The 27,768-nt window shown below is 53.3% G+C and overlaps 1 protein-coding gene across 5 annotated transcripts in view; it reads right to left on the reverse strand.

Annotated features, from left to right (window-relative positions):
• The window catches only part of Kcnq4 (potassium voltage-gated channel subfamily Q member 4), a 48,763-nt gene that overhangs the window by 17,479 nt on the left and 3,516 nt on the right, over positions 1 to 27,768 (reverse strand). For all 5 annotated transcript variants that reach the window (XM_087215194.1, XM_087215195.1, XM_087215193.1 and 2 more), the window contains exons 2-7: positions 4,226 to 4,316; positions 3,127 to 3,253; positions 2,656 to 2,831; positions 2,028 to 2,153; positions 1,501 to 1,611; positions 1,240 to 1,335 (exon numbers count right to left, since the gene is read on the reverse strand). In XM_087215194.1, the coding sequence (XP_087071320.1) occupies positions 1,240 to 1,335; positions 1,501 to 1,611; positions 2,028 to 2,153; positions 2,656 to 2,831; positions 3,127 to 3,253; positions 4,226 to 4,316 (727 nt within the window). The remainder of the gene's footprint in view (positions 1 to 1,239; positions 1,336 to 1,500; positions 1,612 to 2,027; positions 2,154 to 2,655; positions 2,832 to 3,126; positions 3,254 to 4,225; positions 4,317 to 27,768) is intronic.

Genomic DNA, 27,768 nt, shown 5'->3' on the forward strand with positions numbered 1-27,768 from the left:
AGGACTGTCCCTCTCCCTCCAGATAAGGAGAAAAGCCAAGGAGGGACTGTGAGTGGTGTGATCAGCCAGGGCAAGGGGATATAGAAGCTGCTAGGCAGGACAAAGCAGAACTGGGCCATGGATGCCCCCCTTCTTTGGGTACCTCTTGTCCTTAAGGGGCTGCCACCGCTGACCTCACCGGCCAGGCGCCTTCCTAAGACAGAAATATTTTTACTTCCTGCTTGCCTAGGTCCCTGGCATGGGCCAGGGAGCAGCTGCCAGAGCTGTCTCATTAATTATGGGTACCACAATACCAGCTGTCTCTCGCCATGGATGGTGCCAGCCACCTGCCCCTACAATGCCCCTCGGAAAGCCAGCTCCCAGGGGACAGTGGCCATTGTGCCCCAAGGGACACTAAGAAGAAAGGGCTGGGCTGGTGGCTGGAGATAGCAGGGATGGGATGCGGGGTTCCACCCAGGGGAGGAGAGATAAGGAGCGACCGAGTCAGACTTGAGCTGATGGGTCAGAAAGTAGTGTGTGGGGAACAGGCAGAAGGGGTGCCAGTATTCTCCAACCCATTTCCTGCACAGAGTTCTGCATATACCCCGGACTGGGGAGAAGTCAAGATCTACTCACAGGGTCACAGAAAATCAGAGCCCTGGCCTCACCCCATAGCCACTCAGATCACTCATCACACTGAGGGAAACTGAGACCACAAGCTCTTGGCATTCCATCCACTCCTCTGGCTGCTCCTTTCCGGTCTCCTGACTGGCTCCTTTCCCACCTGGCCAGTAAGTGTTAGCGTCCCTAAAAGCTCAGTCCTACCCCATCTTCTCTTCATTTGTGTGATGCTTGGGGAATTAATGACTGAATGAAGGTGCCTGGAGCGCAGCAGACTGACTGACAGCTGCAGCTGAGGGGCATCAGAGCTGGATCTCCAACAGGGCCTGGGGCCTCCTGTCCAGCCTCCACCCCATGCCAGCACATGTAGAGCTGAGGCCAGAGCTGGTGATGGAATGGCTCTGGTGAGCCCCAAACTGGACATTTGATAAAGAAGAGAAAAGTTTCTGAAATATCAGGCAGCAACTCAGCTCTGTGATTTGGCATGCAACCCCAGAAAAGGACAACCCTGTCTAAGCTTCCAAGTGAAGTCCCAGTTGTGAGGCTGCACACAGGGGTGAGCAACCAGAGTGGGGACACAGGGGTCTGCATACCAGGTCTGTTAAATCACCCTGTGCCAAGAGCCAGGGCACTGCATACCTGGATAAGGTTGGCTGCTGGCATCCTCCGCTTCTCAAAGTGTTTCTGCCGGTGCTGCTCCTGGACCTTCAGGGCAAAGCCAGAGCCAAGGATTCCCTAGGGGGACAGTGCATGATTGGAGCAACATGGGAAATGGGGGCCACAGCAGGCTGCAAGGATGTCCCATCTGAGGTGCTCCAGGCTGTGCAGGCAAATTTGCGACAGGAGATGACGAAGTCTTGCCCCTGGCCTCCCCCACCAACCCAGCAGAGGGCAACTCACAGCAGGCAGGGCAAAGAAGGAGATGCCCAGTAAGGCGAAGCCGGCAGCCAAGACCCTGCCCAGCCATGTGTGTGGTGTCTTGTCACCATAGCCAATGGTCGTCAGTGTAATCTGAGGATACAAATGGGTTACCCAGAGGACTGGTGACAGGGGCCACCCACCAGGACTTGGGGGGCACAGGCAGGTGGGAGACTGATCACAGGGAATTGATCACAGGCCCCCACACAACGTGGTCGCCCACGGGGGTTGGTCACAAGGTCTTGTCATGAGGGCTGTAGGGGCATAAACGGATTCTCCTCCACTGCTGGTCAGGGGAAAGGACTTGAGCTAGGGGCTAAAAGGGAGCACAAACGAGCCCACCAGAGCAGGTCGGGGGACCAGAATAGGGGCTGATCACAAAGAGTCCCAACCCTAGTGCAAGGGGACAGGGACAGGCCGCTCAACCCTGAGTCATAACGGACAGATCTCAGAAAGTCTCCCGGGAGAGTCCTCGGAGAAGGGCAGCCCTGCACAGACTCTCCACGTACCGTCCCCCACCACAGCGAGTCGGCGTAGGAGGAGAATTCAGAGTTGGCGTCCTTCTCCGCCAGGTAGACCAGGAAAGAGGCGAAGATGAGCACCAGGAACCCGATGTACCAAGCGGTGATCAGCTCCTGGGGGTGGGGGGGTGGGGCAGGTGGAGGGGCCTGAGGAGCGGTGCCCACTGGGCCATGGCCTTGAAGATAAACGTACCCCCTCCCCAGTCCCCGGCGGTGGTTCAGCTCGCCTTTTGCACTCCCCACATCAAGGAAACCCTGTCCCGCCTTCTCCAATCACCAGGACTCCTGGACCTGCCCCTGACCCGCCGGGTTTCAGGTTCAGACCTCCACCACCCAGCCCATCTTGTTCGCCATCGGCCCTACTTTCAGGATTCGACTGGGCCCCTATATCTAGTCCCGGCCCACCACCCCAGCTCCCCACTTGGCAGTGCGCGATGCGCCCCCAAACCCAGTAGCTCCCGGGTGAACTCCCGTTTAGCCCTCCTAGCCCGGCTCCGGAGCCCGCAGGCCCCGCCTCCGCGTCAGGCCCCGCCTCCGCGTCAGGCCCCGCCCCACCCTGCCCGGCCGGCCCCGCGTTCGGCGCAGACCCGCCTCCGCTTCCGCGCGCCGTCCCCACCTTGCTGTGCGCGTAGACCACGGAGCCCAGCAGTTTCCAGGTGCCGCCGCGGCGGTCCATGCGCACCATGCGTAGGATCTGCAAGAAGCGCATGCTGCGCAACGCAGACGTGGCAAAGATGTTCCCCTGTGTGCCCGCGGCGATGACGGCCACCGAGGCCACGAACACGATGAAGTCTGCAGGGCAGAGCGAGGGTGGCGAGGTCACCAGCCCACCCTGCCCCAGGACCCAAGGTCGGGGTTCCTGGGGCCGTGGGGGTAGGGGCGCGAAGAATTGGGAAGGTCTCCGAGTCTGTGTCAATAGCCAGGCCGGGGATTTAGCTCAGTGGTTTCGCTGCCTGCTGCGCAGGTGCAAGGACCCGAGTTCGATCCCCGGTACCCAAAACAAAACAAAACAAATAGCCAGAGTCAGGGGCAGGGATGGGGTCAAGGGGTCAACCTTGGGGCTCGGGATCAGGAGTCAGCCTTATACCGATGACACAGAAGGGTTTTCTGGCGAAGCGGAAGCGGCCTTGCCATCCTCGATAGCGACAGCAGCAGCCCGCAGACCAGACTCGGATGATGTACTCCAGGCCAAAGACCACGATCATCACGAATTCCTGTGAGACCAGGGGCCTGAGTTCTGATCCCAGTCCTCTGGGACCAGGACTCAGGTCAGAACACAGTCCTGCCAGAGTCCCTGGGTTAGGAGGGCAGCACCTCCGAAGACCCTCTCCTGGAAGTTCTTACACCTGGAAGGATTTAGGAGGATTCCAGAAGGGAGATGACCCTTTTCACATCCTCTTAGGAGATTATAAACCCATCTGGCCGGGCGGGGTTGCGCATGCCTATAATCCCAGCACTCTAGAGGCTGAGGCAGGAGGATTGCCTCCGGTTCGACGCCAGCCTGAATTACAGAGTGAGACCCTGTCTCAAAAAACAAAAAGTCTGCCTTCTACTTCCTGCCCCCATAAATTGCCTGCACTTTTCTGCTCATCAGCCTGCCTACCTCCTCCCAGCCACACCAGACTTTAGAGCCCTGAGTGACTTAAAGGGGTGGCTGTCCATCAGCACCTACCTCCAGGGGCTTCTGTTCAATGTTTTGGTTTAGGAGTTAGCAGTTTTGTCCTGAGAAGGGGTGGAACCTACCTACCTTGTCTACACTGGACCCATCATTAAGACCTCATACAGAGGCAAAGGGTTCCTCTTACACCAGCTGTAAAGTGGAGGATGATGCCCAGATCGAGAGCACCAACTTGAGGAACACCACAGCACAACAATACCCACTCCCCCGCTTTTTTTTACAGTATTGGGGATAGAACCCCGGACCTTGTCACTGAGCTATATCCCCAATCTTTTATTTTTTATGTTGAGATGGGGGCTCACCAAGTCACTAAATGGCTCAGGCTGGGCCTGAATTTGAAATTCTCCTGCCTCAGCTTCCCAGAGTGCTGGGATTACAGGCATGTGCCACCACCCCCGGCCGTTGATCTCCTTCTGAACCAAAGTCTGAGAAGCGTCACTCTACCCCACCCTCAGCCCAAAGGTGCTAGCTCACAGACCCTCCTCGGATTGGGCCTCCCACCACTCACCAAGATAAGAAGACACTCGTTGGCAAATTCCTGGTGCTCTTGGATAGTGGACAGCACGGACAGCACCAGGCAGCTGAAGACCAGCAAAAATCTGCAGTTATAGCACAAAGGAGAGGGTTAGATGGCCGGGGGAACAGGATAGCTGAGGAGCCTCTGACAGGGAGCTATGGAGTCAGGGGAGGGGGGAAGCATTATCAGGGGAGAACTCTGCAAAGCAGAATCTGAACCTGAGTTCCCTAGAGCCATGGCTCAGTGCTGGACACCAGAGGGGGCAGCCTCCAAGCTCCTGGCTGCTGAGTTCACAGTCACTTCACAGCCCTCTCATGTGGCACCCTGGTACACCTGAAGCCCAGAGAGGTGGTCACTCCCTCAGTTGTGAGTGGCAGTGTGTCTAGCTGCCAGTAGGGACACACAGGGTTAGTGTTCCTCAAAGCTCACCACCAGAAAGTGGTGGCCTGTCTCTGGTTTGGTTTTAAGGCTGTCTTGAGAGAAGGTCAGTGGCTCAGGGTGGGACAACCATCCCTGTGCACCCCAAGGTGCCAGGAGCATGGCCACATCTGCAGATTGGGGATAGCCGCCCCTGCCTTCAGGGGCTCTCTGGGATTCAATAACAAGACAGCTACCAAAGAAAAGGGATCATGGAAGGAAGGATGCAGAGGAAGGGGAATCAAGAAATGAGGAGCTGGGTGCTTGAGGCCAGAACTCCCATGGGTGGTGGGAAGCTACCACATGGCCCAAAACCAGTCATTTAGAAATGGGAGGAACTTTAGAGCTTAACTCACCCAACACTCCCATCCTCAATGGCATACCCAAAGAAACTGAGGGCAAGAAAAGGAAAAGACTCACCCATGGTCACCCAAATATCTCTAAGACAGAGCTGAGACTCAGGCAAGGGTTCCCAACTTTCCAGTGGAAGGGAGAAGAAGGCTGTGGGCAGATACATGTGTGAGGGAGGCCGGATGAGAGGGCACGGGGGAGCTCCTCCACAAGAGCCATGCTGAACACTGAAGAGACTGGCAGGGAATGGCCGTTTCTGGAAATGCATCTCTTGTGGACTGATCCACCGGCCTGGCCCACAGCCTCCCTACCTCTGTGCTCCTGCCACCTAAAACAGCTCATCACATGAGCCCTGCGCACCCTTCACCCGTGCACAGATGACACCTCTGGCTCTGCAGAGCCTCTGTGCCCCCCCATATTCTCTCTTCAAACTCCCCCTCCTAGGTTTGCCTCCTTTATGTGGCCTTATTTGTGTTCAGGTTTCATGGGGCAAGGTCATGAACTTGAGGTCAAAAAGACCTAGCTTGGAGATGGGGGATTGTGTGTGTGCCTCTAGGAAAGTGACCTACTTTCTCTGAGCCAGTCTCTTTATTTGCAATACGGGGCTCCTGGAGGAAAGACAGGTGTAGGGCATGGCTTTACCCTGGCCCACTGACACCTCCTGAGAGGACAAGACCTAGGGCTGCATCCCAGAAAACACCCCTGGATTGAAGAGGTAGGGTGCAGACATCAATAAAAGGCTTTTGATGAACAAGTGAGGAGACCTCCTTTGCCAGTTCTAGCCAAGAGTGGAGATAGCAAAGCCATAAGGTTCAGGGAGTGGAGAACCTGCTCCTCAGATTCACTAGGTAGCCACAGCAATGGCAGCAGCCAGGCCACCTTGGGCAGGGACCAGAGATGATACAAGGTTTGCAGCAGGAAAAGCCTCGTTGAGGTCATCTCATTCAGTGCCCTCCTCCAGGAAGGGCAGTACCCAGACCTTCATGGGCCTTCCCTCTGGCCCTTGACAGGAATCCTTCTCAGCTGCCCTCAGGCCTCGGGTAGCAGTGGGCTGAGAGGGGGCTTCCTACAGGCCATTTCTAAAATTCTTTTCCTCAACACTTTTCTTGCCATATCAATGGCTGCAGATGTATACACCGTCCACTTCACAAGAGGTTAGGTGAAAAAAGCAGATGATAAAGCTTCAAGGGCAATGTGATCCCAGTGTTTAAATCTAGGTACCAGGAGTTGGCGGTGCTTATCTCTGGGTGGAAAAATTATGTGACTTGGCTTTTTAAAAATTATTTCCTAATAACTTTTAGAATGGTTGCTTGGGTAATAACTAGCATACATTTTAAATACATTTTCTTAAAAATACAAACAGGAAAAAAATTACTCTTAAACTTGCCTCTACCCCTTACTACAATTGCCTTTGTCCTTAGAGGTATGAGAGTATTAGCAGCCCCCCTCAGGGGCTCCAGCTCATCTGTCCACCTGCCTACTCCACATAGCTTTCTCAGACTGAACATGTTCAAATACAAACTCTAGATGTGTCCTCAGATCTTCCTCCCCTCCAGCCCACCTTTTTCAGTAACCGTGTCCAGAGGCTCAGGCTGACTATCTGAGTTATGCTGGACTCTTCCTGTCCTTGACCTTCTAAATCCTGCTCCGTAGGAAAATCTACATTCCAAACATATCCCTGGACAGGTCTCACCATTCCAACCAAGCCATCACCATCTGGCCCAAGTGAGCTCCCTGCCTCCAAGCTCACCTTCACAGAGAGAACCCCCCTCTTCAAAGTAGCCAGCATGTGCTTACTTCGGTATCACATATACCAAAGCAGCCAGAATGAACTTCCTAAAACGCAGAGCTGGACATTATCAGTCTCCTCAAAACTCTCCTCTGACTTCCCATCACATTTGGAGAGCGAAGGTCAACTTCTTCACCATGTCCAGCAACATGTCTGGGGAGCCTGGCCCCAGCCCACCTTTTGAATTTGATCCTTTCCACTCTCCTCCCTCACTTACTACACTTCCACCCTTCTGGCTTCCTTGCCATTCCTGGAACACACTCAAAGTATTTCTACCTCCAGGCTTTGCTTTTGCTTTGCTGTTTATTCTGCCTGTAGCTCCGTTACTCATCTGCCTCTCTGCTTAAACGTCACTCCCTTGGAGAGGCTCTTCCGGAGCAATCTTTGCTCCAGAATAATGGCCTCTTGCCTGAGCATTCTCCCTCTATTCTGCTTGCTTGCTTGACAGACTGGTTTCATGGCACTTTTGTGTGTGTGTGTGTGCTGGGGATCGAACTCGGGTCCTTGCGCTTGCACAGCAGGTGGCAAAACCACTGAGCTAAATCCCCAGCCCCTTCATGGCACTTTTGAAAGACTGAGAAAACAACAAGAATCTACATTAAATGAGCATCAAAGAACCATGTCACCAACCAGAACACCGTTTGTACCCACTGAGGATGCTCCCAGAGCTCTAAGCACATCCATCCCCAACTAGTCAGGTCCACAGCATCTTTCCAAAGAAGACACAATCCCGACCTTACTACTCCTTTTGGCAGATGCTGCTTCCAAAGTCCCTGAATTTAGCTGGGGCAGTGGTGCACACCTGTAATCCCAGGTACTCAGGAGGGTGAGTCAGAAGGATTGAAAGATTGAAGCCAGCCTAGGCAACTTAGTGAGACACTGTCTCAAAAAAAAATTTTTTTTAAAGGCTAGGGATGTAGTTTCATGGTAGAACACCCCTGGGTTCAGTCCCAGAACGGAAAAAAAAAGCCCCTGAATTTTACCCTAGTCCACAGGCTGGGAGTTTCTTTACTCCTAGGTGCTCAATTCATTTTCAGGAATGTACTTGGTCTGATAGTGAACATCTTACATTCCAGGCACCTGAATAATTATCCCCATCCTCCAGATGAGGAAGTAGGACCTAGAGCCAACAGACTTGCTCGGGATCACACAGTGACAGTGGCAGAGTTAGGGCTAGAGGTCCAGCACCAGCTGACACTCTAGCTGCTTCGGCCTTGGTCCTCACACTGAGACCCATTCTCAGGGCAGCAGAAGGGAGGTCAATGTCTGGAACTTAGGGAGGGAAGAGACAGACGGAATCCCTGAGCTGGGGTCTGCCAGACCACTATGTGGTTTCATCATACAAAATATAAGAGCTGTCCTAGGATTGTCTCTGGCTCCTCCTGGAGTCTCAGTTTCTCCATCTAAACTTGCATACCTGTATAGATGGTAATCCATACAGCAGAGGACTGGACCAGCAGTTGCTTGCGCTTTCGAGGCAGGTGGCAGAACCACTGAGCTAAACCTCCAGCCCAGCAGTTACTTTTTGGAACATTTTTGTCCATCATGTCTGGCTGCAGTCAGAAACCATGCTCTCCCTTCACCAACCAAGAGGCAGAGCTGGGACAGAAGACTTTGAGGAGACAGAATGACAGTGTGATTTGTTTCAGGACCATCACTCAGGGGCAGTGTGGACCATCAACTAGAGCAGTGAGACTGATCAGAAAAACTGGGCAGAAGGTTCTATAACTCGACTGAGAGATGATGGTAGCCTGGAACGGGGTGGTGGCAACAGGGAGTAGAGAGAAGTGAATGGACTGAAGAAAGATATAGGAAGTAGGTCTTGGTGATTAATTGGAAATGGGGACCATGAGGGAGAATGACCCCTCTGCTTCTGGTTAGGACACTGGATGGATAGAGGTAACATGAGTAAACTCTTGGGAGACAGGAGAGGCACAGGTGTAGGGAGATGAGTTCCACTGTGAGCATGTTAGAGGGAGAGGGCTGGGGGACACTGGGCAAAGATACACTGGTTGAGCAGAGACTCGGGCTGGCAGTGCAGATTGGGGGAACATCAGGGTAGAGGTGGTGACTGAGGTCAAGGGAGCAGCTCAAACAGTCCAGCATAGGGTGAATTTGGATGAGGACCCAGTGGAACCCAGGCAGCACAAAGGGAGGAGAGGCCCTCCATCCAGGCCAACCAAGTGCAGCCAGAGGTGGGAAGGAAACCAGAAGAGAGAGGTGTCAGAGAGGTCGCACAAAGCAAGTGTTTCAAGGAGGGAGTGGACAACAGTGTCAAATGCTGCCAAGAGGTCAAGTGAGATACAGCCTGAAAAATGTCTGCTGGATTTGGTGACATGTTGGTTACTGAGTACCTTGGCCAGGGCAGCCTCAGAAGGAGGGGAGGACCAGAGCAGGCCCAGATGGAGTGACAAAGGAGAGGGATAGTGAGGAAGTGGAGACAGTGAATGAGATGGGACTATTTAAAGACATCAGATTGCAAAGAGGCAGAGGTAGCTGACAAGGAGGGGCCAGAGTGGAGGAGCAGGAGAGAGGAGAAGCTGAGGAGACAGCGATCGGGTGGGCTCCCCAGGGAAGATGAGAGGCTGGAGTCCAGGGCAGAGGGGCTGGTGCTGAGCAAGAAGACACCCCCGCCTGCCTCCGCAGCTTCAGCTTCGCCCTAACAGGCTGGGGTAGGGAGGAGGCGAGAGGGAGGTGGGTCAGGGGGCTGGAGCAGGGGAGGGGCTGAGAGCTCATGCCCTGGGGGCTCTGTGAAGGAGAGGTAAGGGGTAAGGGCCCCTTCTCAGAAGTGGGAGCAGGATGGGGTGGCAGGTCTGAAGAGGTAGAGGCTGGGAGAGGGAGCTCACCAGGCACTGGAAAAGGCTCCCACAAGAACACAGCCATTATCCCCAACAGCAAGGGTGGGTGTACAGTCCTGGAATATCCCAGGTACTAAGCACAAGCCTTTGCCAGGGATTTAGCTCAGTGGTTCTGCAGCCTGCCTGGAAAGTGCAAAGACCCAAGTTCGATCCCCGGTACTAAAAAGAAAAAGATAAACAAGCATTTGAGGATTTTGCTGTTTTTCTGTTTTTAAAACTTGATTATCTAGTGATGAGGCAGTTTGTGTGGGAAGAGGGACACCACCCTCCACCAAGGCCAAACTCTTTACACACCCTGCCCCTTCCTGCAAGGCCTTCTCCTCTCCCTCCCCCTTATTCCAGTGTCCCTTCCCCCAGATTGAGGCTTCCCAGTGTCTGGGTCCAGCCCAGCCACCAGCAGCTCTCTGACTTCTGCCTCTGGCCTAGAAAGAGTGACACTTTCGTTGTTTCCCAGACCAGGACTCCAAAGGCTAGGCTCTGTCTTGTCTCAGCTGGAGGGATCCTGGAGCCAGTCCGTCCCCAGTCCCCATTTGGCCACGGCTTCTGGGGAGCAGAGGCCAAGACCCCTACCACTTGCCTGCAGAAAGGGACTTTTTGAGCCCTAAATCAGAGCTGATACTGAAGAAGGGCCTTCAGCCAGCTTTAACAGGCGCTTCCTGACAGTGGGGTGCAGAGTGGCCTGGAGGGCCCCACCGTGCTCTAGGCACTTGGCACTTACTTTCTCCTGCAGGGGGATAGGGGAGGGGCAGTAAGCAGGCCTCAGAGCGAGGCTCTTTCCAAGAATCCTCAGGGGCTGGGAGAAGTTTCCTCTGATCCAGCGATTCTAAATATGGCAAAGGGAGCAAGAGCACGTGATCCAGGGCCCCACACCAGGGCTGCTGCTGTGTGCCACTGCTTCTCAGGGTCAGAGGCTTGGGTTGGGGCTCAGGGTAGGATGAGGTCTTCATGGAGCCTCTGTTTCCCTGTCCGCAACATGAATGTGGGAGACAACTCAATGATAGCTAAGGTCCTTCAGCTTTATGGTTGTTTATGATTGTTTAGCAGTGGGGTGGAAGGGAGAGAGCTGGCCGGAGGATGTCCCCAGAGGGACACCAGCCTCCAGTATATATTGCAAACTATGAAAAAACAGCTGGCGTGGTGGCACACGCCTGTAATCCCAGCACTCAAGAGGCTGAGGCAAGAGGATTGCTGCAAGTTTGAGGCCAGCCTGAGCTACATAGTGAGACCTTGTCTCTAAATTAATTAATTAAAAACGACTCCTCTAGCTGGCCCCATACAAACTACCATCCCTTGCTGTGGACTGACACATCTGGACCACAGGCTGGATTTTGGTGCCACTTGAGCCTCTCAGCTGAGTCCCTTTGCAGTGAACGGACAGCAGGACTGCATGACAGCCCTGTGATGGCTCCATGCCCCTGTCCTTGTGCCACTGATTCATCCAGGGCCAGAGACTGACCCAATCAGGGTCCACCTACAGGCTGGCTGAACCATTTGGGTTCTTTCCCTCTAGGAAAGTTGGCAAAAATGCAGAGAGCAGTGGTAATAGAACTGCACTCCCTGATCTTCTCTCCCTTCCTCTATTCTATGAATCCCAGCTGTGTTCTTTCCATATCACAGTTACCCTCCAACTCCACATGCCAGTCTTTCTTGAGCTACTAGTTCAAGTGGCCTCAGTTCTACAGGACATGGAAGGTGGTATCTTCTGTACAAGGCATTTGATGAATATATGGTTTGTATGTGGTTTGTTCCCCAAGGGTTCATGTGTTGTAAGTGTGGCAATGTTAAGAGGTGGTGGGACCTTTAAGAGGCAGAGCCTAGTGGGCAGTTTTAAGTCACTGGGGGGTGTGACCTTGGGTGGGATTAAATAGTTCTCCTCTGGCTTTAATCTTTGGCTTCCTGTCTCACCATATGATCTCTTACTCTCATATTTGCTCCTATGATTGTGATGTTACCACCCTTAAGCCCTTTACCATAGATGGGTCAATACTGGCACCATGCCCTTCAGCCTCCAGAACTGTGGGCTAAACAAAACACTTCTTTATAAAGTACCTAGCCTCAGTTATTTTGTTATAGTAACAGAAAACAGACTAATATAATGAATAATAGCTTCTCCCACCTGGACCAGCCTCAAACTCAAAAGCTCCCTGACTTGTTCTCTCTGCTTCCTTCTCCCACGCCACCCAGACTATCTACTGCACCAGGTGAGTGAGCTGAGCAACATGTCAACACAAGCCAAGGTTGAACAAGGAGGAAGCAGAGATCATCCATCTATTGAGGACTGGCCACATAGTTCTGGCTTTTCAAACAGGGAGCCACCGGGCCCTCCCAAGCAGAAGGCCACTGAGGTAAAGGAGAACTAAGGGCTGGAATTTAGGCGGCCAGGACCTGAAAAACTTATACAAGATGGCCAATGGAAACCTTCCCTCGGTTCCACTGAGCAGTTCCATGTGCTTCCTGGTAGCCCAGGTTTACATGCTGGGTTTGGCATAAGATTTCATTTGAACAAAGAGCTGCTTTTTAAAATTTTTTGAAGTGTGAAATCTATCAACTTTTCAGCTCAGATCCAAGCTCCTTAGGATGGTTGCAAGGAAGATCCTATCCCCCAGGCCATCTTATGCTTCACCCTCCAGTTCCCCAGCCTGGAACCTGATACTCCATTAGCAGACCTCTGTCCCCCTCCACAGCAGACAAAGCTGTTCTTTTCCCTCCTCATCTCTCATGTTTCACTTTTCCATGTCCCTAACCAGGCTGGATTAGGTGGGATGCCCCAGTGCCTGCTCCCTTAATCCCTAGTCCCTATCCCCCCTCTCTCCCTCTCTCTCTCCCTCTCTCTCTCTCTCTCTCTCTCTCTCTCTGTCTCCCTCTCCCCCCGCCTTTTTCTTTGGTACGGAGATCGGGACCTTGCTGCACTTTCAAGCCAGGCAGTGGAACCACAGAGCTAAATCCCCGGCCCAGCCCGCTACTATCTCTTGGCTCACCTTTATCACAGGGTGTACCTCTACATATGAGTAGCTGCCCCCTAGAAACCCAGAGCTCCAGTCCTTCCCACCTTGCGGGCCTTGTGCTGATCCAAATGGGTGCTGGGTAATCGTCCTGAAAGAGGGCACACCTTCTCAATCGTACCACCCTCTCCCAGCATGCCCTGTTGGCTCCTCCTGGCTCCATACCTCAACCCTTTCTGAAGCAGAAGGAATTATGAGGAAACCACACGCAGCCCAGACCAATGGCGCTCATCCATCCATCCATCCATCCAGTAACCATTTACTAAACACTTCTTGTGAGCCAGGCACAAAGAGCTTACATTCTCAGGGAGGTGGATGGATAATAAATAAGTAAAGGTTCAAACTGTCAGAGGATGGTGGAGAAAAACTAAGCAGAAAAGGGCCCGGAGATTTAGTTCAGTGGTGCCACACCTGCCTCGTAAGCTCAAAGTTCTCAGTTCAATCCTGGGTACCAAAAAAAAAAAAAAAAAAAAAAACTAAGCAGAAAAGGGCGACAAATAACTCTGATGTGGGGGGGGGGGCTACTTTATAGAAGGTGGTTAGGGGAGGCAGCTTTGAGAAGGTAGCACTTGGGAGAGGGGATGAGCTATGTGAGCATCTGGAGAAGAGGGAAAAGCCAGTACAAAAGACCAGAGCAGGAGGGGTGCTTGTGTTGTTCCAGAACCATCAAGGAAGGAATGGTCCCCCAGAGAAGTGAAAGGGGGAGCAGAGGGTCAGTGAAAGTAAAGCCACACCTGGCTGCTGAGGATTCAGCTTTTATGCCAGGCAAGATGGAGAGCTGTGAGCAATACATCTCCTGTTTGCAAAAGATACCCAGGCCTCATTGGGGAGAACAGACAGACTGGAGGGGGAGAGCGTTTGCCCCACCTGGAGTTGGGAAGTTAATGGTACAATCCTAGGAAGAGCTGACAGTGATTTGTTCAAGGGGAAGTGGAGGTGGCAAGATGTGATTAGATACTGGCTATATTGTGGCAATGAAAGATCCTCTAGAGATCCACCAATCCTTTAATTTATATAGGGGGAAACTGATTCCCACAGAGGGGCCTGGCTGATCACACAGTACATTAGAGACAGAACTGGGCCTGGCCTCCAGATTTCCCAGCTCCTAAGGTAATATCTTTTGACTTTTTCCTCTCTGTGGCAGGACACAGGTACCTACCCTTTACTCCAAACTAAAAATTTCCTTATCCTGAGGCCAGGATGGAAGCTGCCCCTGCCCTCCTTGCTACATGTCACAGGGTAGCACCGAGTTCCAGGATTTCCCAGCTCCCCAGCTACTGACAGGGGTCAGGGTCACCTCTAAGGAGCCTTCTGTTCTCTGCATCAGCAGAACCTGTGCAAAGAGAGGAGGGGAAGGGAGGGAAGATTCTAAAACAAGGGAAAGAGTGTCATCCCAGCCACTTGGTTCTCGGTGCTCCCAGAGCTGAGAGAGCACCAACAAGAGCTGACAGAGTGGAACAGGAGCTCTGGGAAGGGCAAGGCCCCCTGGGGAGCTCAGGAGCCAAGTCTGAGCCCAGCCTGGGAGCTCTGCAGACTCAGCTACTGAGGACCCCACCCAGCATGAGGTTTGCGGTAGGAGGAGGAGTGGCGTTTCAATGCCTTTGCTACTGGTAAGCAAAGCAGCATGCAAACTCACAGGCCACATCTGGGGCAGCTGCTTACAGCTGCTCCCGGTGGGAACCCCAAAGCCAGAACCAGCCAGACTGAATCCAGTGAACCCTGCAAGTTGAGAAAGGCTTACTGTGTGACCTTGGGCTAGGAGCTCACCTTCTCTAAGCCTATTCCACAGCTGAGGTGAAAGGGTGGTTGGAAGGGTCTTAAGCTCTTCTAGCTGGGGGAATCTGTAGGCAGCCCCTCAACTTCCCCAGCTTCATGAAAAGGGAAGGCTCCCAGCCTGCAGCTCCAGAGGATCCAGAGTCCTCCAAAGCTCGAGGCTGCTCGGTGACTCTAAGAGGAGTCAGGACTGGGGGGAACAGAGGGAGAACCAGGGGTTTGAGCAGAGCTAGGAACCTAGGTCGCATTTTCTCTATCCCGACACTGCCATCATCACCCCAAGAGTTAGGAAACTGTCTCAGAGTTTCAGTTCACTCCTTGCTGATAAGGAGCCTTACTTTTCGAGGTCCATCTGGGACCAGCAAGCTCCAGCTTTCCTCTGAGACTTTAGCGCTCTGGATTCTCCGGAAGAGGGGCTTTTACATTTCATTTGCATAGAAAGTCTAGATGGGACTTTCGTCTGCCTCCAAAACTCTCCCATAATTGAATGATGGGGCGGGACCTTTCGGTGGGCGTGGCCCTGGGCCGCCCCCGAGAGGGGCGGGGCCTCGTGGAGACTAGGCTCCCGGCGCGGGAGGGGCGGGGGCGCCGGCCGCACAGCAGCTCGGGTTACCTCCCCGCTGCCTCCCCGCCCGGCCGGCTTCTTTTTCCGTTTCCAAATTAACAATTGAAAACGCGGCGGCCTGAAAGGCGAGCAGCGGGCCAAGCGGAAAGTGTGAAGGTGCCGCTGCGACCCTGAGGCCAGGGGCGGAGAGGGAGGACGCGATCTCCCCACGTTCTGCGGCTCGCCCACCCAGCAAGGTCGGGTTGGGGGAGCTGTGCGCCCGGGGACCCCGAGGTACTACGGCTCCAGAGTTGGGTCTTGGCCGATCCAGCCCTGGTACTGCCCTGGCCAGGGTCGCCGAACCCAGTGCCCAGGCTCTGGGCTGCGCCAGCCCCCAAGGGGATCATGAAGGGGGGCTATGGGGGAGGGGAGGGCTGGGTTTCCACTCTCAGGCTGAGTGCCCAGGATGGGCAGGTGCCAGGCAGCACCTCATAGCACCGTCCCGAAGGGCTCCCAGTGTCAGGTAATTTCACGTGTGACCTCAAGCAAGTCTTATTATCAATTTCATCTTATTGACATTCAGTTTCCTCATCAAAAAAAATGGGGGGCCGGGGATTTAGCTCAGTGTTTCCGCCGCCTGCCTCGCAGGCACAAGGTCCCGAGTTGGATTCCTGGTACCAAAAAGGTGGGGGGGGGGGGAGATACACCCAACAAAAAAGAGCGGCAAGGAATATACAAGAAGATACAGAAGCATGGCCCACAGTGAACCCAATAGGTTGATGATTACCACCTTTTGTTGGCGATGATAATACCAGCACTGCTCCACCATAGCCAAAGGGGTAGCTCACCAATGAGAATACCAGAGCTGACTGGTCTCTCCCTCCCCTCCCCTCCTCAGGGGCTCTGCAAAGCTCCACTAGAAAAATACTAAAACCAGGGCAAAAAAAGTTCCTATAAGGAACTCAAAATCTATCTTGAGTGAATGGAAAGAACCAGATCCTGACCCCTCAGCCCAGTCTCTTCCTACCCAGAGGGGTGGTCCTAGGGCCTGTGCCCTAGGCATGGGGCCCCTCCTGGTTGCTCAGTGTCTAGAGAAGCAGGTCCTGACCAAGGATGGCTGGAGCAAATGAGCGGTGATGGGTGGGTCCCTGGGATCCAGCACAGGCAAAGCCAGAGGGTGGACCCTGGAGATGGACACAGTTGCCGATCTCTGCTCCTGGTCATGATGCAAGCTTGTGAACGAGCGGCTTTATCCTGTTCACTAGTATCTCCAACACCTGGAACACCTGGCGCAATGCAGTTTCTCCATGAATATTTACTGAGTGAGGGAATGAGTAAATGAATGAAAGAATGGGTTCCTTTGGCCCAGGAAAACCTCTTGTCCGATTGAAGCCTCCCCTTTGAACCCTGGTGTAAAGGGCTCTACTTTGGGGAGGGGGCCATTCCAGGGCAGTGGAATGGCAGGATAAGGAGACAAGAGACAGGAGGAGATAGGAGGTGCGGTCTCAGAAAGGAGAGTTCAGATCACTTCTTTTTCTTCGTCCCCCCACTTCCCACTCCTGGCCAGCTCAAACTCAGCCCTACCCCACACCAACCAGCCTCTTCACTGACCACCAGAGGTGCAGCCCTACCCCAGTCCACCTGTCTTGCAGTCTAGTGTCGCTCCCTCACTGACGGCTCCTGTTTCCCTCTAAACCCAAGCTTCAAGCAGGATGTAATGCCACATGCGTGTAATCCCAGCACTTAAGAAGCTGAAGCAGGAGGATAACTGTAAGTTTGAGGCTGGCCTGGGCTACATAGAGAGTTCAAGCCCAGCCTGAACTACATAGCAAGACCCTGTCTCGAAAAAGAAAAGAAAAGAAAAGAAAGCAAGCCAATAAACGCTCCTCAGACCAGCCCTGGAGGCTGTATGTCCCCAAAGCATTTCCACAGAAGTGGTGACTTCTGTGCTCTTTCCTCTTGGGATCTAACACTCACCCCAAGAATCCCTGCACTGCTTTGCAGAGACATGTCTCTCAGGCCACTGGTTAGGGTTCCAGGTCTCCTCTGGCAACCTTGGGGACTCCCTTGTCATTCTCTTTGGTGCTAGGCTGTTCCTACCTCTGCCCCTACCCCCATTAAGATCCATCCTCTACAGCAGGGCCAGCCTGACTTCCACATCCCTGTGCTGGCCCAGGTGGCTGCTCAGAAAGTATCTGGACAGTGAAGAGGAAGACTTAGCTTGCCAGGGCCTTGAGCATTAGTGACTTGGGACCTTTACCCTGTCCTGTGAAGCCTGAGGGCTCTGGGGAAGGCTGTCCCCGAGTTGCTGCAGAAGAGTTGTAGAGGGAGACCCGATGTGAGTTCACTCCTAACACTGGTGGGGAGGGGAAACAGTACAGACGGAGACCCACATACTATAAGTCTAAATATTTAAAAGTTTAAATCAAATTAACAAGCTGTTAAATGAAATATGTTCCATCCTTCCCGACACATATACCTTCAAAACAATCTTGGAAGACCAAGTTTGAATTTAGATTCTTGGAGTCCCATACTGGAATGTAGTAGGGAGGGGACAACCAGCCCCTGGTTCCCACCCTTTGACCCTCAACCCATGTTGTGCCCCCATTTTCTTCCCACACTGGGCCCATCTCTCACCCAGAGGGGCCTTGGGTACCCTCCTGTGGATGCCTCAGTGTGTTGTCCAGGCCTCATCTACACTCTGACATTGCAAATCAGCTGGGTGGCTCTAATACCCAGGACTACCTGGAACACGTTCTAGAATGAGGAGGACCACAGGCAGGCTCCAGGTCAGTAGGCAGGGACACACAGACAGGGCAGGATTTTGGGTCCCCACCCTGGAGTCTACTTAATCAGCCCTGGTTTGATCAGTTTTACATTAAGTACCATGCTTCTATGTCAGGTTTCATTTAAAGAACCAGATCTGCTCAAAACAAGTTGACAGCTCTAACCTGGGCCCTGCCCCACTAGGACACACAGGGCTCAGTGACCACAGCCATGCAGCAGATTAGAGCAAACCCTGGGCACAGGGGCAGGGCTGCTGCTTCCCTCGTAGGTCTTGACCTCCAGGAGCAACCCAAGGCCTGGGAGCTATTTTCTGACCCAGAGAACCAGGGCCTCCAGTGGGACAGGAATCAGAGGTGGAGGTGCCCAGTCCCCAGCGAGGTGTGAGCAGAGTTGTGTCTGCCTGACAGGTGTGAGCCTGACAGGCACTGGACCTTCAGCTCAGGTCACTCAGCTCAGGGGTGGACTGAGGGGCCAGACCAGGCCAGAGAAGGAGAGTGCGTCCTGGTATAAATAACCGTGGGGGGCCGGGATGTTTGGACTGGTCTCCCAGGCGACAGCGGTGTTTACTGCCCAGGGAGGAGGGGCATGGCCCACATATTTGCCTCCCTGACTTTAGCCAAATTTCTCCAGAAAGGGGTAGCCCAGGATTAGGCCCAAACACTAACTCTGTACCCTAACTGATCCTGTCCCCCACATAGGCCCTAAAACTCCCTGACATTGTCCTATCCTCCAGCCCCAAATGCTGCACAGCACTGCACCTCCATCAGCCTCAAATACCCTAGCATTTGCCCCCATAAGTCCCAATTCCGCCCAAATAGTGGGAGCGTGGGGAGCATGAGAAGGGCAGGGGACAGCCCCAGAGAGTTGGGTGGGTACCAGGGATCTGAGCTGGGGCCGCTGGGCACGGGGCAGGGACAAACTTCTCCCACGGCCCTGGCCAAGACAGAGGGAGGGCTGCAGCCCCCGGATTAAGTGCAAATCCCTGTCCCAGTCCAGGGCCCATCCCATGCCAGTCATGTGAGGGGCATTAGATGCCCAGAGCCCATCATGAGAAGGGCTGGCAGGTGCCTTAGTAATCACGCAATCACCAGCCCTCTCCCCAGCCGGCCAAGCCCAAGCCCAGAATCTTGATACAGGAGGGCAAGTGACAAGGTCTCCTTCCTCACAGGGCAGCAGCTGGGGCCAAGCGTGAGCACAGGGCATGGGGGTTGGTGTGAGCTGAGTTCCCACCAGCAGGCCAGCCCAGCCTACAACACATACAAATAGTCCATGCCCAGCTGTCTAATGGGTCTTGTTGGGATACAAGCTGATTTGCACTGCAAATACAGACTCAAAATTAGGGCTGTGTTCATCAGGGGTCCTGGACAGGCACCTGGACATTTGGGTTCTGGCCTTCTCTCAGCAGAATGCCCTTGAGCCAGTGATTTCTCCTTTCTGAGCCTCGGTGTAAAATGGTATAATAATATCTCCTTCAGACCCATTACAAGAAATCAATGGGCTTCACTGAGTATACAATAATTAAACCCTCCAATGGGCCAGGTATGCTTTACAGTGCTTTGTGAACCATCAAGTAGGAAAGGTGAATCCTTCCTAGCACCTGGTAGCATGGTGGACCCAGAGGCTAAGGGGTAGAGAAGTTAAGAAACCTACCCAAGACTACCCCGGGGTGGGGGAGGGGGGCGGGGGACTTAAGCCTAGGCCAACCTGGGGAAGACTCTACAGAAAGGCTGTCATTTATCTTGGCTGAGAACATCTATGACTCTTGGACTGCACCTGAGTTCTGGTCTGGGCTTCACCACTGACCTGAGTTTAGTCTCTGACCAATTTGGAGGCTGTTTACCCAACAGAAGAAAATGGGAGCTGAATGAAACCGGTGATTTCCACATCCTGGTAAGGTACAAGAGAAGAGAGGAGCTGGTGTTACACCGGCCCTGTCCCCTTCTGCAAAGGCCTCTACCATCATCTGAGCCAAATCCTGGCATGCTCCTGTGGGGCTATACTGGGCTACTATTCTGGGGACCGGTACAAGCCCCAAGCCCATATCCTCAGGCCCCTCTTCTAGACAGCCTCAGGGCCTGCCCCATCCTCCCTGCCTCCAAGGCACCCCCAGCTCAGCAGGCCAGGGTTTGCATAAGCTTGTGGAGCTTTCCCTACAGGCAAAGTCCCAGGGCTCCAGGCCAGGCTGGGGCAGCCAGGCCCTGGGCAGGGTTGTGGACAGCTGTGGGGGAGGCACTCAGAGGTTTGGCCCTGGGAGGAAGGCAGGAGAAAGAGGAGGCCATGTGGGATGGCATCCCAGAGGCTCTCTGCCAGAGACCTCTGTCTTCCATCTTACAGGCTAGTCTCAGAGAAGAGTTTCTAAAATCTGAATGCACACGTCACTCTGCTGTTAGTTACTTCTCCAGGAAGTTGCTGCTCCTCAGCCTAGTGCCGAGCCTGGACCTGCTCAAGCCCGGCCTCTTCTTGGGACACTTCTCACCTCCTCTAGGCTCCTATTCCTTTGACTCCTTGCTGTCCTTTGCAAATTATGTTTGGCTGTACTTCTGGGACTTTGCCCTTGCTAATCTCTCTTCCCAGAACACTGATCCGTGTTCACTTTGCCTGGCTGACTCCTCCTTCCACTCATCTTTCTTATCTCTAAGTCTCTTCCTCTGAGAAGCCTTCCTTACCAGGCCCAGACTGGGACTGGATGTGACTGCTCTATGTTGGGTTCCCTCAGAATTCTGCTGCTGGGGGACACTGGCACTTATCATTCACTTTACCTGGTAGCTGCCAACTTCCAAGCCCAAGTCCTCCAGAGAATAGGGGAGGGTCTAATTCTCTACTCTGTCCCCAGCATCTGGCCTACAGATTGCCCCAGACTGCCAGTGAAGCCTCCTCAATAAGAAAGAGCAGGGAAGGAGGAGAACCTCGAACTGCTCCCCACAGCAGTCTCCAAGAGGAGCAAGCAAGTCAGGGAGTCCTAGCCCCACCACCTACATCCAGGCAAGTTACTTAACGGTTTGTGCCTCAGCCTCCTCATCTGAGAAATGGGCCCAACAATAGAACCTACCTCACAGGGTTGTTGAGACCAAGTGAAAGAAAGCTTTGGACGTCCTTAGAGCGGCATCTGACACTCCGTGAGCATGCAAGAAACATTTGTTATTATTATCTGTATTATTATTGAGAGCCAGAGCAGAGGGGGAGGCTGAGCCACCCTCAAAGAGGGTGGTAACTGCTGGAAGCCACCCAGCAGGACCCTGTCTCTTGCTTTCTATGCCACACCACATCCCCAACAGACACTGAATGGCCCGCCCCCACTGCAGTCCTACAAACTTTCCCTCACCCCCACCTGGCACACTACAGGGTCCTTACATTCTCAAGCTCTCCAGGCCTTCTGTTGTCTGGGGTGAGCACTTAGCCCACCACTCACCACCTGTGTGACAGGACATGCGCTTTCCTGAAGCAAGCTGCAGTGTCCTCCTCTAGACATTGGAAACAATAGCAATACCTACAGTGTAGGGCTCTTAGAAGGATTTGATGAAGTGCTATGTGAAAATATTTACCACAATGCCTACTAGAGAGAAGACTGTGAATCTTATTACTAAATGCTAAACTCTGTGAGAACTCTGAGCCTGGTTCCCCATGAATCCATTATTTTCCCAGAGTTCCCCAGGGCTTCAGCCTGGGTACATTGCTGAGCTGCCAGCCAGTGGTCCTGAGGAAAGGAATTGGCAGCGTGGCCGACCTGCTGTTACAGGGCAGACCCATTCCCTCAATGTGTCTTCCTCAGGACTCAAAGGCCCAGGGCCCAAGAGAAGCGGGAGCCCATGATTGGAAGATAAAAATATGAAAACCACCACACTTGCCTGTTCTCTAGGGCACTTTGTAATTTACCATGCACTTGATTCAAGAGGCAACCCAGTGAGGTGGGGAGGTGGAGTGGTTAATTGTCATTCTATGTGGAAGGAAACTGGTGCCTCAGAGAGGTTGAGTCATCTGCCTGGTGTCTCAAAGTCTCAGGGCGAATAGAGGCAGGAGGTAGGCCCAGCCTGCTAACTCCTGATCTCCTGATACTGGCTGGCCCTGCCCCCAAGCCTGATCTTGGGAAAGAGCCCTGGGCTGGTCCTGAGCCTGAGACTCCTCAGTTCCCCTCATCCCTCCATCTGCTCCAGATTCCTCCCATCTGACCCCAGAGCTCAGGAGGGAGGAGCTAGGATGGCGCCGAGACTCAGGGATTTCACGCACTGGTAACATTTCTCAAAACACTTTGATGACTGCATAAGGTTGTCAACTATTTATTTTGCCAAGTAAGGATATTTTTTTAAAATTCCCAGTCCATCATTTCACAAAAGAAAGGACATAATCTCAGACTAAAGACAGTCCTTTAAGTGGAATAAATCTAGCTTTACGAAAAAGTCACCACATTGTTCTTATTCAATTTTGTCTTAGGCCACTAAAAACTACCTCAGTCTGTGGATGCATCTGACAACCACGTGGAGATGGGGCCTAGGAGTCACAAACAGGGGTTTGGATCCTGGCTGTGCCACAGATGAGTTGTGTGACTTGGTGTGCCTCACTTCCTTTCTCTGAGCCTCGGTTTCCTATCTGAAAATGGGAACAAGCATAGTGCCTGCCGCATAATGGGGGCTGTAAGAACCAGAGAGCTTAGTGTTTGCAGAGTACTCACTCAGAAAGGGACCAGTCGTGCCCTGGTTCCTGTCCAGTCCTGCCCTGGCCTGCCCTCCTATGGCTCCCGACTGCATCCAGGATGAGGCCAGCCTCCATAGCCTGAAGCTCAAGGTCCCACCCTCAGGGCTCCAGGCATCCACACTCTGCAGCTCCAGGGACAAAGAACTCTGCCAGTCCAGCCTCAGAGCCTTCTCATTAGCTGATCCCTCCACTTGGAGCACATGGGCTCAGAATAAAAATCATGAGCGCTTCCAGCACACAGAGGACCAAGGGCTCCCTTCTCTGTTTATCTCCAATTAACAAAACCCTCCTCCTTGCAACTCTGGCAAGGCCACCTTCATTCTCGCACTCATCAGTATTTGCTCATTTCCTACCACGGCCACAAGGGTGCTCAAACCCACCCAATGTGCTGAAGCAAGAATACATGGGGTAGGGTAAACTGAGCTCTGGGGACTCCTAGTTGAGCCTGGGGTGGCATGGGCAGGGAGTGCCTCCAAGAAGAAGGGTGCTCAAATTAAGATTTTATAGGAGTTAGCCAGATGATGGGTGGGTGGCAGAGGGGAGGGAGCCACAGGCAGCAGGAAAAGGACTTGGAGCATTAAGGCACAACACTCGGCCACATGATGGGTCATTTCCTGGGGGAGGAACAAGGGATGCTTACAGGAGGGGCTTCCTGGATTTGGAGCCAGGGTATGGGAGAGCTGCTGTCGTGTAGACTGAGGAAGGAGGGTGAGTGTGTAGGGAGATACTGAGTTTGAGATGCCCAGGGGAGGAGGCTAGGAGGTGTCTGCAGGCAGCTACACGAGAAGCTCAGGGATGAAACTGCAGAGAGGGAAGCTCTCCTCATGGAGATGACCTCTGATGTAGCAAGAGGATATGAGACCACCCTTGAAAGTGTACAAAGCAGAGGACCCAAGACAAAGCCCCAGCATTCCAGGGCAGAAAGAGGAGGCAGGCGCTTATAAAGCCGTACCCCAGCTCTGCAGCTTGGCTCAGTACAGCACTTGCCTAGCATGCTAGAGAGGCCTCGGGTTTGATCCCCAGCACTGAAAAAAGGAAATGCATAGGAAGGGCCCCCTGCCCAGACCCTTGGGCAGGCAGCATGGTGAATGGTTAAGTGCATGGCTCCCAGGGAGCCTCGTTTTCAGGTTCAAATCCTGCCCCTACCCCTTAGCTATTGACCTTGAGCAAGTCATTTAACTTCTTTATACCCTAATACCTTGATGTATAAAAAAAGGCTAGTTTTTTTTCTTCTTTCCTTTAAAATAAAAAGCATGAGAGGAGAAGCTGATACCTTCACTCACCCCTCTTGTGTTCCCCACCCTCCCTCTGCTGGGCCATGGGTCACACTGTCCTCTTCATCCCTTCTCTCCCACCAGACCACCACCAATGCCAGAGGCTGAAAAGTGAGAGAAGTGAGTAAATTCAGGGGCCGTTCCCTCTCTCAGAGGAGCGAGCAGCTGAGAGGCAGCATTCAACTCTCATCTATTGAGCTACATCCTCAGACAATCAGGTCCTTTCTCCTGACCTCAGTTTCTCTGTGTGTACGATGAAGCTGCAGGCCTCAGCTCTGACATTCAGGAGCATGGACACAGGGAGTGAGGGTGGGGGTAGAAAGAGCAATCCTTCACCTGCTGGTCCTGTCCCCAGGGAAGGAAGCCTTGAGGTGCCCGGATCCCCCTTGTTCCCAGGGGCTGGTCCCTCCAGAAGAGGGTGGCAGTTGGGCCATATGGGTAAGAGCTGCTCTGTACCAGCTCCTTTCAGCTCTTGGACTCCAGGGCAGGCTGGTGTGGCCTTCAAGAGGGTGCTACAAGGGTGAGCATTCCCCACAGGGCTGAGGATTGTGCTGACAAAACTGTTCCTTCCCTCCCTACCCATCCCCTCCTGAGGGAGAGCCAAGCCCAGCAAAAAATAAACCCAAAGACAGTGACCTGAACAGGCCTGAGGCTCACAGGGAGGAGCAGCAGGGAAGGAAGGACGGAAGAGATGAAGCCCATAACCCTCTTCTCCCTACCCCAAAGCCAGCAGACCCTTCCTGGTGTCTGACCTCCATCCCTCCTGCTTCAACGGGCCCACACTCCATTCATCTCTAGTGAGCTTCCCCCCGCTCCGGCCTGGCCTAGGTATTTGAGGAGACTCAGGAGAGTATGCCCCAAGATTTCCCTCCAGCCCCTAGGCCAAGAACCCTGCTCCCCAAATCTCCAGGAGGGAAGGCAGGGCTGAGAAAAATCACTGAGCTCCTCGCTCCCTTGGTCTCTCTCCTTTAGAGCTGCTCACAGATTCCCAGCCCAATTAGTCTGCTGCCTGGGGCTGCCCCGTCTGTTCCTCACCCTCCCCCAGCTGCCAACCTCTAGGGCACACAGATCCTGCCTTGGGGACAGTTGCCCAGAAAGCATGGAGTCCTGGGGGGGGTGGTTAGGGGGCCCCAATGGTCTCTGTGTCCTCTGTCTTGTCCCCCAGAGCCCCTATTGTGGGCAAGCAGTGACCCCCATCCCCATCTGAGTGCTACCATGTCCTCTGATGGCCCCAAAGAAAGTGCTAGCAGAGCCTGCTGCCCTGAGACAGCAGCTCCTCTCGCCCATCCCTGCATCACTCTGTAGGCAGCCCTGAGCGTTCCTGTTAGGCCCATGTTACATAAAACACTGAGGCTCGGGGATCTGAGACACCTCTGGGTTCCCTGCCCTCATCCCCAGCCGGAGGTGAATTGCTCCAGAGACAGTGGGAGGTTGCTATCCTCTCCCAGGGGCTCCAGGCCGCTCTGAGCACTCTGCCTCTACTTCCAGGCCCCGTGAACCCCAAACCTGGGCAGCACAGTGACACTCTGGAACGCCCTCTCCCCAGAACACACAGACACTCACACCTATACCCAGATGGCTCAGCTTGGGAGCCCCTGGTAGAGAAGCAGCAGAGGCCAGTGACCCTGCAGGCTCAGGTACTCCTCAGAAGGTGTGCTTCCCTAGCCTGGAACAGCACTGAGCACTGATCGCCTTATCTACATTTGTCAAATGCAAAAAGAAACAAATCAACATACATCCCAGGGATCCAGGTCAGTGGTGACCTGGGGCAGATGGGTGGAGTCCTTATACCCAGCCTCACTTTCCTCAACAAAGGCTGTGACAGTTTAAATGAGAGAATGCAAATAAAAGGCTCAGAGGGAGGTGTGGAGACACACACCTGTAACCCCAGCTGTTCCAGAGGCTGAGGCAAGAGGAATCCCTTGAGCCCAGGAAGTGGAGGCCAGCCTGGGCAATAGGATGACTCTGTCTCAAAAAAAAAAAAAAAAAAAAAAAAAAAACAACTCAGATGGCTCTGAAGACATTTCCTCATGCCCAGTGGGAGGCACTCTGGCCTGTGACATAGGCAAACACAGCTCCTACTGTCTCCAGAGCACATCCTGAATGGTGTGCTGAGCCAAGGATTGTAATGATAACAATAGCGAACATTTGTGGACAGCAGTGTTCTCTGCTTTCTGTCATTCAGCCCTGACAATCCTAGAGGCAGGTATTTTATTTCCATATTTTTCAGATGAGAAAAACTAAAGCTTAGAGAGGTTGAGTGCCCCTGCATGACAAATGCCTGCTAAGGGTACAAAAAGAAATGAACTCAAATCTGTCAGACTCAAGGCAATGCTTTTAATTTCCTGTGGGACAGGCTCTAGGGAAATAAAAATCCCTCCTTCCCATCCCCTCCCACACTAGGGGGTGTCCCAAGGTCCTCTGAATTCCCTGCTGGCCTCCCCGGGCCACAGAGGATTGCCAGTCCAAAGACCCATACGGGTGCAAGGAAGATGGGGAAGAGGGGAATTGAGGTGGCTGGAAAACCTCAGGCTGCTGTCCCAAGCCAGGGAAGTTCCCTGCATGGATTCTTGGGGCAGGCCCAGGGATAGCCCCTCCTCTCCCTGATCCCAGGCAGCTTCAGCAACTTTGATGGCTCAGAGAACCTTAAATTAATCACCCACTCAAAGTGCTGCCATCAGGCCAAGAGTAATCACCCCTTGAAGCACTCCTGGCTCCAACATTCCAAGGATACAGGCATCTGCACCAACAGGACTGAAGACAGACACCCAGCAAGGCTTCCTCAATGGGAAGAAGGAATGTACTACGGAGTTGAGATGGGGTAGGCAATGAGAGACCTAACCTGACCCCAAAGGAGAACTCAGGAAGGGGGGACAAAGCGGGAGGAGGCAAATTAGAAATGAGATGGTCTCTCCACTCTCCCCCTCCTGACAATAGACAAACAAGAGGATTAGGAGTAGAAAACAGCAGTGCAAAAATTGGAATAATTCTCTGAGACCCAATCATGACGAAAAGTTCTTAAGAACACGTCTTTCCTACTATCTGGAATGAGGAACTTTGTCCTCTGAATCCTGGTCTGGGAGGCAGAGGGCTGGGTTGCTGGCACAGCTCACTAGGTATGACTCTGGAGGAATATGTACCCCTTTCTGCGCCCTTGTATAACCAACAGTACACCTCACGGTTGGACAGACGTGACAGAACTCAGGAGGCTCTCCAGGAAAAGCATGGGCCAGCAGAGTCCTAGGAAGCCAGCCACCCCACTCCTCTATGGTTCTGAGGCTGCCCTCCAAGGCTAGATGAATACACAGATACCCACAGTTCCATAAGGGTAGCCCCATAAGGGTGAGAGGTAAAGGCAAAAAACTCTATGGCACAGAGCCAGCTCCAAGCTGGCTTCAGGGTCCTGGGTGGAGCCATAAGCTCAGGTGTATATCTATGCAGTGAGTGAAACCTGCACCTTTGCTGGCACTGAAGGGTGCTGTGCACTGGATTCCTTTTCCTTGGATGCACGCTGCATAAGCATTTGTGACACCTGTGGGCACGAGTGTCAAGGCTGCAGTGAATGTGTACAGGAGACATCCAGGTGGCCTGTGGCAAGGATATGTATGCATGACAAAGGCGTGACTGCACTGGGTACACCTGGGCAGATGCCATTCCATTCCACCAAACCCTATCACTGCTTCCTTCCTAGGAGCTAGGGTGCTGGGTTCTGGGGACCACTGGGTGGCATAGGAGTGCTGATCTCAGGAGCCTAGGGTTGCAGTGCTGACTGAGATCCATTTCCCATCAAGCTCTGGGATGAGGCTCTTCCACATGAACTGAACGACTCTCCTGAATCTCAGTTTCCTCATCTGTTAAACAGAGGATGATGGCAGCCACCTCCCAAGGCTGTTGAAGGACCCATGAAAGAAGTCTAAGACTACTTAGCATGGTGCCTGGCATGCAGATGGTGCTGCTCTGGCAGTCAGGAATTTCAGTTCAAACTCCAAAGCCACAGCAGGTGGCCAGAAGGAGCAGAGGGAGTTGTTCTGGACTGGGAGTCAGGAGTCT

Source organism: Heterocephalus glaber, unplaced genomic scaffold (genome assembly GCF_053883595.1).
Source record: "Heterocephalus glaber isolate CG9 unplaced genomic scaffold, H.glaber_assembly_v1.0 deba00001452, whole genome shotgun sequence".
NCBI classification, from domain to species: Eukaryota; Metazoa; Chordata; class Mammalia; order Rodentia; family Bathyergidae; genus Heterocephalus; species Heterocephalus glaber.